This window comes from Pteronotus mesoamericanus, unplaced genomic scaffold, assembly GCF_021234165.1.
Source record: "Pteronotus mesoamericanus isolate MK-2021 breed Mesoamerican mustached bat unplaced genomic scaffold, CSHL_Meso_final contig_25, whole genome shotgun sequence".
In the NCBI taxonomy this organism is placed as follows: Eukaryota; Metazoa; Chordata; class Mammalia; order Chiroptera; family Mormoopidae; genus Pteronotus; species Pteronotus mesoamericanus.
In genome coordinates, this window is record NW_026555105.1 from 38953730 (window position 1) to 38965462 (window position 11733).

The 11733-nt window shown below is 34.9% G+C and overlaps 1 protein-coding gene across 2 annotated transcripts in view; it reads left to right on the forward strand.

Annotated features, from left to right (window-relative positions):
* The window catches only part of NAA20 (N-alpha-acetyltransferase 20, NatB catalytic subunit), a 44109-nt gene extending 32453 nt beyond the window's left edge, over positions 1 to 11656 (forward strand). For both annotated transcript variants that reach the window (XM_054574128.1, XM_054574127.1), the window contains exons 2-6: positions 2259 to 2283; positions 5253 to 5343; positions 5609 to 5744; positions 10505 to 10650; positions 11143 to 11656. In XM_054574128.1, coding sequence (XP_054430103.1) covers positions 2259 to 2283; positions 5253 to 5343; positions 5609 to 5744; positions 10505 to 10650; positions 11143 to 11228 — 484 coding nt within the window. In that variant the 3' untranslated portion in view covers positions 11229 to 11656. The remainder of the gene's footprint in view (positions 1 to 2258; positions 2284 to 5252; positions 5344 to 5608; positions 5745 to 10504; positions 10651 to 11142) is intronic.
* Positions 11657 to 11733: the final 77 nt, after the last annotated feature.

An 11733-nucleotide genomic window follows, 5' to 3' on the forward strand; every position in this document is an offset into this window, starting at 1 on the left:
CTTTTAAAAAATTATTGATCTTGTAATGTGATCATTAATTCTATTGGCTAAGCATCGATAATAAATGTCTGTCTTCTAATTGTTTATTTTTAATGAAAAAGTTATCTTTCAGAGAAAGTGCTGAGCCTAGTGTTAGCCTATAACAGGAACTTAGTATTCACCTCCCTTTCCCTTAAGCCATATTCATATTTATAACAAGGGTCTTTCTACATGGCAGCAGAATCAAAGTGGTGTTTTTATTCACCCTCCTACCAAAAGAGGGGCTGATCTTGCCTGCTTCTACAACCTGAAAGACCTCTTTTCTGCTGTTAGGCTTTGATCATTTTAACCTGATTTTACTTTAAAAAAAAATTAATTGGGATAACATTGGTTAATAACATTATATAACATATATATATAGGTGTACAGCATTCGACATCTGTGTACTCTATTACATGCTCCCCACCCAAAGTCTAGTTTCCTTCTGTCACCATATATCTGACTCCCTTTACCCACTTTGCCCTTTCCCCACCCTGTTCTCTGGTAACCACCATTCTGTTGTCTATATCTATGACCAGCTGACTTAGCATTATACTCTCCAGAGTCATCTATGTTGTCACAAAGGCGATATGTCATTTCTTAAAGCTGAGTAGTATTCTATTTTACGTACATATCACATCATCTTTGTCCAATCATCCATCAGTGGACACTGGGGTTGTTTCCTTATCTTAGCTATTATAAATAATGCAGTGAAAATAGGGGCAATTATATCTTTATGCATAAACATTTTTGGGTAAATACCCAGAAGAGGAATCGCTGTATCATATGGTAGTTATAAATTTTTTGAGGATTTTTTTTTGTTTTGTTTTCTATAGTGGCTCTACTAATTTACATTTGCAGCTACAGTGTGGGAGGGTTTCTTCTTCTCCACACCCTCTCCAACACATACTGTCTTTTTGATAATAGCCATTCTAACAGGTGAGAGGTCATATTTCATTCTGGTTTTAATTTGCATTTCCCTAAAAACTAGTGATGTTACATGTCTGTTAACCAGTGTCTGTTCAGGTCCTTTGCTTGGATTTTTGTTGTTGTTGAGTTTTGGTTGTTTTTTCTTAAGATTTTATTTTTTTAGACAGAGGGGAAGGGAGGGAGTCAGGGAGAGAAACATCAAGGTGTGGTTGCCTCTCATGTGGCCCCTACTTGGGACCTGTCCCGGGACCCGGGGTACCCTGACTGGGACTCAAACTGTTGACTTTTGGTTCTCAGGCTGGTGCTGGGTCCACTGAGCCACACCAGCCCTGGGCCGTTGTTGAGTTTTATGAGTTCTTTAAATCTTCCCCCATTTGGTAGGTTGCCTTTTTGTTTTGTTGATGGTTTCTTTTGCTTTGCATAAGTTTGTAGTTTGACATAGGCCCATTAATTTATTTTTGCTTTGTTTCACTTGCATTTGAAATCAGTTTCACGAAAACACTTCTGTGACCTTTGTCTATAAGTGTAGTGTCTATGTTTTCTTCTATGTATTTTATTATTTCAGGTCTTACATTAAAATCTTTAATCCATTTTGAGCTGATTTTGTGTATGGTGTAAGATAGTAGTGTAGCTTCATTCTTTTGCATATGGCTCTTCAGTTTTACCAACCCCATTTCCTTTTTCCTTTGTATATTCTTGTCTCTTTGGTCAAAAATTAGTTGCCCATATATGTGTGGGTTTATTTCTGGGCTCTTAATTCTGGTCTGTGTGTCTGTTTTTCTGCCAATGCCATACATACTATTTTGATTACTGTAGTATTATAGTATAGTTTGAAGTCAGGGAGTTTGATACTGACATAAAATTAACAAACTTAGCTTTGTTAATTTTCTCAGGATTACTTTGGCTCTTTGGGGTCTTTTGTTGTGGTTGCATACAAATTTTTAAAAAAGTTATTCATGCAAAATGGGTGAAGGGGGTTAAAAGGTACAAAACTTCCAGTTATAAAATAAATTAAGTCATGGGCATGTAGTGGATAGTACAGTAAGTATAATTAATAATACTATTGCATATTTAAAAGTTGCTAAGAGTAGATCTTAAAAGTTCTCATCACAATAAAAAAATTTGCAACTATCATTTTGCGGTATTGTGATTATGTAATTTAAACCATCTTCCTTAGCCCTAAAGTTGGTTTTAAAGTGGATTTAGCATGTTTTGATTTCCTTGTGCATTTTTTTTTAAAATTTTTAATGGGTTTATTTAAACTGGTTTTGTAAACACTGCTTACTACTGACATTTCTCATTTCTTTCAGTAACTTGGATCCACTTACAGAAACTGTATCCTTTTTTAAAAAAAGTTAAGTGAAGGCTTACTCAGAGTGAGGGAGACAGAGAAACAAAGGGAGAAAATAGACAAGTACTGAAAAACTTTAAAACTTGTAGGTAAGTAAGCATTGTAAGCAACTTTGAAAGCAATTTACAAAAACAACTTGGAACAAGAGTTGTCTTAAACCTGCCTGACAAGCTGCTAATACAATAACCTCATAAATCTGTAACTATACAGCTAGCCTCCCTGCCCAGCTTTCCTCTCTGTAGTAAGCATGACTGTACACAACAGAAAGTAGTGAGTTCAGCAGGATGGGCTATTTCTTTTTGTTGCGAATGAAGTTTGGAAATGATGAGCAGTCCAGGTCAGGTGGTGGTTCCATGTAGTCACCAGTGACCAGGTTCTGTACTTGAACCACTCTGCCATTCCCAGCGTGGCCTTGACCTTCTTATCCCATGGCTTCCAGAGCAAATGGCATCACAGCCATATTCCTGGCAGGAGGATCAACAGAGGGGAGGTGGAGAGTGTCCTTCCCTCTCAGGCGTACCTCTGGGAAGTGCTACATAGACCTTCTGTATCTCATTGCCCAGCACCTGCCTCCTGCTACACTTTATCTACAAGTCCCAGAATGTGCCTAACTTTAAATTGGGGCTTGTTACTCAAGTAGAGAAGATTTTGGGTAACAATTAGCACTATCTCTCATGTTCCCCAATAGAAAAATGGGCAGATGTGAAGTTAGGGTACTCTGGTTTATGTTACCCTAACAGGCACAACACCAGATTCTCAGAGTTGGATTTCTGGGTTATCCATATCCATTGTAGGGTAGGATGGTAATATTAACTGATAATTTAATAAAAGAGGGCATATAGGAGCCTAGTGAACATATTAGGAGTTTAGTCTTACTAGTCAAAAGACATTCAAAGTAAAACCAAAATGAAATGTGATGTTTTATCTATCAAATTATCAAGAATTTTAAAAAATGAGAAAACTCAGTGCTGATGAGGGTGAAGTTACAGGAATATTCTCATAAAGTGCTAGTGAAGATATAAACTGCAATAGTTTTCTGCAAGGCACTTTGGCAATGTCATTCTTAGTAATTCCATTTCCTAGAAGTGGAAAGTAATAATGGAGGCAGTTATGTCAGGGTGTGGCAAACTAAGGTGCATGGGCCAACTTGACCCACTGCCTGTTTTTGTAAATAAAGTTTGATTGTGACACAGCTATACTAAGTAACTTACTATTATCTGTGGCTTTTGTCCATGCCTTTCCCAGTCTGAGTAATTGCAACAGAGACCATATGGACCGCACAGCCTAGAATATTTACTATTTGGCCCTTTACAGAAAATGTTTATTAACCTCTTAGTTATGTCATTATAAAAATATTTATTGCAGAATTATAATATTAAAAGTTTGGGGTAACATTTATATACAACAGTAAGGAAACAGCTAAATAAATTATTTTGTATTCATAAAGGATTTTTAAAAGTTCTTGAGAAAGTAGAAACAACCCAGAAGTCCACTGTCAAGAGATAGCATATTTAGTCTTTTCACACAATGGAATACTGTACAGCAGTAAAAATTAACTGGAGGCAAAGACAAGTGGACTACATATAAAAAAAAAGAGTGGAAAAAGGAAAAAATCTCCTAAGTCTTCACTTATGTTTTTAAAACTATGACCTATTAAAGACCTTTCCATGTTTCATAAAAAGGAAAAGGATTCTGAAATATTCTGAATGACAGAGAAATTTTCACTGCACAGTAAGGGAAAATGTTAAGATGCAAATCAACTTATATGTTGTACAGCCAGTTACCTGTAAAATTTACAGTAAAAGGTTCATAATCCAGGTGAAGCCATATTTGAAAGTAACTTACCAGATCCTAGTAGTTGATGAATGAGCTTCTGGGTCTTCTGCATTAGCTGGAAGAGAGACAGTTATGGTGTGTTTTAGGGCTGCACAGCAGGAAGACTTGCTGGCCTGTCATTTTAGGGGTTTTGTTTGTAGGGTACTAAAAATAAAGCTTGTCCTTAGAGGAGCGTTTGAAGAATCTACTGAACAGGCTTTCCAGGAACTTTTTTTAAAAAATATATGATTGATGGTGTCCCTTTGTAGAACTGGATCAGCAAGCTTACACTAAGAAATAAAGGAATGAGTACATATCAGTAAGGACAAAAGAGCTGAAAAGTTAAGTAATAAACAAATTATTCAGGCATTCACTCTTAAGTCAGTTTTAATTGCATTATTAAAAATGGAAAATTTGAGTTGGCGGGGTCCAGCGGGGGGACTGAGTAATTGTTCAAAGTTGCCTATGGAAGTACTTAGTGTTTTTTGTTTTGTTTCCAAGATGAGCAGTTCATCACAGAGAGAAGAAAAATTTCTCATCCAGAATATAGGAATCTGTACAACTTTGCCACAGTCGATATACATGAATTGTACAAATTTATATCAATTCATCATTTACCAAATAAAACACAACTAGGAAGTACTCAATTTTAGTTACTCTCAGTCTCATAGCTGAAGCTAAAGTACAAACCAGTCATTAATTTTCCTACACTTATGGAAAAATAAACATATGGAGCATCTATGTGGCAAGCTCCAGGGATAGAGAGAACATTACTCATAGTCTAAGAGGAGGCAGATGGTAAGCGAATAAGAGTATCAGGTGAGGATAAGTGCTATGCCGAGATTTAGGATACTGCGTGGTCAGTGGGGAGACAGAGTACAGATTTTGGAGTCCGGGTTCTCTGCTTTCTATTAGATGTTGTCTCCATTCACATTTGATGTTATATGTTCAAGTAATTGTTAAAAATTAGTGATAACCTAAATATTTCACATAATGATACGATTATAGAAACCACACATGTATAGGGCTAGGGATAAAGTAACAACATACTTTTTAAAGGAAACTTCTTTAAAATATCCCTTTTAGAAGGGATACTTGTTAATCTCCATCATTTTGACACTCCTTAACAAGACTCTAGTATGGGATTCCTTTTTACTTACAGTACCTCGCCCATTGGCCAGAGTATTTCATCGTTGCAGAGGCACCTGGTGGAGAGTTAATGGGTTATAGTAAGTATAATACCACTATCACTTCTTTGGATAGGTAGCTAAGATTTTAATATAGGTTTCAACTGATGTAAATTGATAAAGAACTGAAAATATGATCATGATGTCTATAATTGTCTTTCTTTTTCAACCATTAGACAATTCACTGATCCCTTCTATAAATTAAAACTTTGTCATTCATTTTCTTTATAATAAAAATGTACCAGTTAATTCTATATTTATGTGTAAACCCATGTGTTTATTAATGAATGCAATCTTTTGTTGACAGTAATGGGTAAAGCTGAAGGCTCAGTTGCTAGGGAAGAATGGCATGGGCATGTCACAGCTCTGTCCGTTGCCCCAGAATTTCGACGCCTTGGTTTGGCTGCTAAACTTATGGAGTTACTAGAGGAGATTTCCGAAAGGTGAGATCCTGCTTTTCTAATAATTTGTGGACCCTGACCATTTGATTTTTCTTTCTGTGAACATTTATAAGGCTTTTTTCCCCCTTCAGGCTGAATAAATTATGCATCACAGTTTACAGGAATTTCATTTTTGGTCTCCCATAGTCCTCACAACAGTTGTGTCACATATTCAGAATGGTCTTATTGTCTCTATTTTGTCTTTGAAGAAAATTAAGGCAAAGTAAGTGACCTGCGTAGGCTTATAAGCTGGGTAATTGGTGGAATTGAAGACTAGTCCTCAGGGTTACTCTTAGTGTTCTTGCCACTTTGGTAGATATTCCCAAAATCACATTGCCCTTGGCATCTTAATAATGTTTCACAGTGCCCCTTGGCCAAGAGGAAATAGTTTAGCATAATCAACTATGTCCTAATTACTTAATAAGTATTCATATCCTAACAACCAAGTAGCTGTTTAGGAAAAATAAAAAACAACAGAAAAAGTATTTTTATTTCATCATCAAATAATTGTGGTTATCATCTGATGTACCTGTTGAGTATTGTATGACATCTCAAACCTTGGAAACAGATGGACACAATCACCTCCATTCCTATTTCACCTTGATTTTCATGTTTTTTTTTTTTTTAAATCATGGGAACTGCCAAAAACCTGGCTTCATAAAGATATTGTCATCAGAAGGAATGTAACATGATGTAATGCTGTGTTTTTGAACTACGTCAAAAACTAGTAGCTTGCTAGTGTCTGATATGTAAGGTTTGTCTGTGTTTTCTCTAAAGAATTGAAATATTCTACAGCACCTCTGAGTTTTGGGCACCCTGGAGTAGTTTTGGAAACTGCCAACATTAAGACTTTTTTAAAAAAAGACCTGTTGTATATATTAAACATCCTTATTATGTGAAGTAAAAGTAATACAAGTAATATGAAAAGAGGACCCCTCCTGCCAGCCTCTTCTAGAAGAGATAAGAGGTGTGTGTATAAGTTTAACCGATTGTCAAGCTGCCATTTTTTCCTGTATTTTAAATGCTGAGAAGTATGTAGGAAAGGGAATTAGCTGCTGAGATGCACTTGTGAGGCTTTATACTTAGTAAGGCCGTAAGTCCATTAGTAAGTTTTAAAGAAGTAACCATGGCTTGAAAATTCTCCTAGCCAGGCTGATGGCAAGAGGAACTCAAGCTTATTTAGAGAAGAGAGGAAATAGTGTTAGCTGAAAAAGAAATCAACTCTAGTTCTTATATCTAAGATTTAAGTGATCTTTATTTGTATGGGTGTGTATGTATACCTATATCCATGTATGCATGCATGGATACATGTATTTTTAAGTGTATGCATTAAAAATAGAAACAGTGTATAACTTCCAAACAAATAAGTAGAGAGAAAACTTGAATGACAGAAATCAATTCAAAGGAGAGAAAAAGGAAAGTGACAAAACAAATAAAAAGCATGAAATAAGATGGCAGTTGCGAATCCAGATATTTTTGGTAATTACAACAGTAAATGTTAATGGACTAATGACTCCAATTAAAAGTCAAAGACTTGAGGACATTATGCTAAATGAAATAAGCCAGTTACAGAATACTGCATGATTCCACTCACATGAGAAATGTAAAATAATTAGATTCATAGAATTAAAGAATGGAATGGACTAGAGCTGGGGGAAGTGGGTAATTACTAATCAGCAGACATAGTTTCAGTTAAGTAAGATGAATAAGCTCTAGAGTCGGCTGTACACATTCTACCTGTAGTCAGCAATAACATTGTACATTCACAGTATATTAAGATCTCATGGTGTTATGAAATAAAAATGAATTAAAAAGGAAATAAAATTGAAGAAAAAGGAGACTGTCAGAACTCTATTTACAGGAATTATGTGTAAATATTAAAGATACAGAAAGGTTGAAAGTAAAAGGAATTTTTAAAATTATGCAAATTCTGATCAAAAGACAGTTGGTATATTTAAATGAACAATAATAGTATAGTTCAGTAATTACCAGCATAAAGAGAGTTTACCACTGTAAAAGATTAAAGGAGAATTATTATCTCAGTAAATGCAGAAAATGCTTTGATAAAATTCAGTATTCATTCTTGATTAAAAACTGTTAGCAAACTAGGAAATAGAAAATCAGACCTTCCTTAAACTGAAAAAAGAGTATCTACAAAAAACCTGTAGTAAACACTGATGGGAATGCATTAAATGTTTTCCTTTTAAAATCTGGAATAAAGATACCTACAGCCCACCCCTCTTCAGTAATATACTGGAAATACTAGACATGACCAATAAACCAAGAAAAATAAAAGATAATGAGGATTGAGAAGAAATATTTACTTTGCACTGATAAGATTATGCGAATAGAAAACCCACAAGAATCTATAAGTGAATGTTTATGCCAGTGATTTTTAACCATCATCTTATGGCATAGGTAAACTAATTACTAAATTCTGTGGCCTACCGAAAAATACATTTTTTGCTGATCTTACAAAAAAATAGGTGGCTACTATTGTGTTGGCTGTTGTCAGTTTTTTTTTTTTACTTGACAGTGTAAGAGAAAAGAGGTCAGTACCCCGATTAAAGTTAGGTATAGCATGTTTTAAAAAATCTTATGGTACACTAGTTGAAAATGACTGGTTTAGACTGAAAATTAAGCAAAGTTGTTGGAAAAATCTATCAAAAGCTGCAAGACCTCTGAAGTTCATAAAACTTTATTGAGAGACATTAAAGATGACCTATCTAAATAGAGATGTAAACTACTGCTGTAGCATAAACTAGGACTTGATAATTGGTTCACAGAGCCAATGTAGTAGCAGTCAAACTCTCAAGTGTTTTTTGTGGGACCCAAGTTGATTCTGAAACTTACAGGGGAATAGTAAGAGCCAAAAAGAGAATGTACTCCTGAACAACAAAATGGGCAGATTTGCCCCTTCAAATACCAAGCTGTAATGAGTAAGACTGTGTGTTAGGGCTGGAATAGTTGTCTAGCACAGTGGAACAGACTGAGAAACAGATCCAGGAATACATGGATTTTTACATACCTCAGAGGCAGCAATTGATGAGTGATGAAAGGATACAATTTTCAGTAAAGGTGGTGGCACAATTGGATATCCATATGGGAAAAAATTTTTTCCCAGATTACTGTTACTATACACAAATCTCAGATTTATTAAAAACTTAGATGTGAAAAGGAAATTAAAAAGCCTTTTGAAGTTAATATAGGAGAGTGTCTACTGACCTCAAGGTAGAAAAGAACTTCTGAAACAAGCCATAAAAAATGGTAACTATAAAAGAAGTTTAATAAGTTCATTGAAGTGAAGTAACTTTGTTCATCAAAAGATATATAAGGATAATGATGCCTGGCTGGTGTGGCTTGGTTGGAGTGTTATCCCATACATGAAAGGTTGCGGGTTTGATCCCTCATCAGGGCACATATGAGAGGCAACTGATTGATCTTTATCACATTGATGTTTCTCTCTCCTTCCCCCTTCCCTTCTCTCTAAGAATCAGTGAGCATTTCCTTGGGTGAAGATTAAAAAAAAAAAAAAAGGATATATAAATATAATGACAATACGAGCCACAAACTGGGAAAAGACATGCAAATTGGAAAAAAAAAGATTTGTGACCTCCTTAACACAATGTTGAATATCCAGAATACACAGAACTATAGTGTAAGGGAGAAGAAAATACAAGAGATCAATAAGGACTCCAGAATGGGAAATCTAAATGTTCAGCAAAAATATATTTAGCCTTGTTACTAATCCAAAGTTTTAATACCCTGAGATAGCATTGTACCATTAAGATTTTCAAAAATAAAGTCTGATGCAACAAGCTTTGGTACTATGGTAATGGAGTCTTATCCACTTCTGTGGGAGTGTAAGGTGGTTTAAGTAGATTGAGAAACAGTATCTAATATAGTTGAAGATGTGCCTACCCCTGTGAGCCAGTGATGATGTTCCTAGCTATAGACTTTAGATATTGTACTATGAGACACAACAAAAATATTAATTGTAGCATAGTTTGTAATAGTAAAAACTGGAAATGTTTCTCTGTAGAACCACGGACAATTTGTAGTATATATCCCTATAATGGAATGCTAAATAAAATGCAGATGAACAAACTCCAGCTATACCTTGGCTGACTTGAACAATACTGACTGAGACGCCTATCACTAAAGAATAAAGTATGATAAACAGGAGAAACTGAACGATAATAGGGGCAAATCTATAGCAAAAAGCAAAGAGTTAATGATTATGAGAGTCAGGACATGGTAATCTCTGGGTAGAGAGGAACCGGAGGCCTTCAGAGCTGTGACCAATTTCCTACAGCTACTTTTGGGCCATGGCTGCCCTGGTGCTTGCTTCAAAATCTTTACTTTGTGCATATGAATGAAAGTATTATATGACTTACTTGGTAAAAAGAGCATATCAGTTACTATGACATAAAATGCACAGCAATTTTTTAAGCCAGTTAGCAGAACTGTGACCTAAAAAATGCTTTTTAAAAAGTTCATAGTTTAAGAAAATATGTATTGTACGTTTTGAATATTAGCATGCAGATAGAAAGTTGCCTTTTTATATAGTGAAGTAATTGTCATAAGGTCTCAGCAATATTAAAAAGATTGATTTATGATGTAATCAGCTGCAGAGTCCTATTACTATCATTTTGTGAGTAGGAAACAAAGTAAAATCAACTATTGTTTTTTTAAAAAAATGTACCTGTTATTTTCTACATTCTCACATTCTAACATTTTCCTTTTTTTAAAAAAACTTAAAGAAAAGGTGGATTTTTTGTTGACCTCTTTGTAAGAGTATCTAACCAAGTTGCAGTCAACATGTACAAGCAGTTGGGCTACAGTGTATACAGGACGGTCATAGAATACTATTCAGCCAGCAACGGGGAGCCTGACGAGGACGCTTATGGTAAGCTCCCTTCTCTGGCAGAAACCCCAAGAGGAAGCCAAACGTTTACATTCATTTTAAAGACTGAAATATTCAATTATTTTAATAAACTTAAAGGAATTATATTGGTTGGACATAATGTTTTAAATTTGATCTATAATATTTAAATTTCCTTTAACTTGCCTTCACAAACCTATCACTATTCCACTTACATTAACTAAGCAATGGCTAATTACTGTCAATTATTGTCTTACTACATTATAGCCATGTTCTTTTACTAGGATTCTGTCAAAAGAACATTTGTATTAAGAGCTGAATCCTAGTTGGGGTTTGGTTAGCACCTGGTTCCTGGTGATTGAGTCTCACTTATATAAAAACATTTCTCTTAGAATCTAGTGAAAGTGGGGCTGGGGACAAAACCTCTTCTGGGAACTTTGCCTGTATACTTTAAATTTGATGTAAAATGGTTTGAAATTTGGATACTTACTTACATTAAACTTTGCTTCCTAACAGATATGAGGAAAGCACTTTCCAGGGACACTGAAAAGAAATCCATCATACCATTACCTCATCCTGTGAGGCCTGAAGACATTGAATAACCCTGGGCAGTGGTTCTTAGGCTGACGCTCCAGATATTTTATGTACAATACTATTTTCATTGGATGATCTTAGAGCTCTGTTAGAGAAAAATATTCATTTAGGTCTTAAAGATTTCAAGAAAATACTTTAAATCTCATTGTTTCCAGTTAGCAATATCAAACCTACTAAAGCTGTCCACTGTGATAAAATTCAATCAGAAAGGCAGCTAGGTCAGAAGGAAGCAGCTCTACTATCATGGTTCATAATATGCTAGGGAAAAAAGCTTGTTCTAATCTCCTAAATTCTATGCCTGAGAACCACTGCTGTGTATATATAGATAAATATATATATATTTTATTTTGTATTGAACTATTGACTGAAGCTTTAAAAGCATATATGAAATGCTAAATCTAAGATGTATAATAAAATGCATTGTTGATGCTATAAATGTTTCCTGGAAGTTTGTAAAACTAAATTAGGATTGAGAAAGCATCATTTAGGATATATTGTTTCTCCATTAAATTT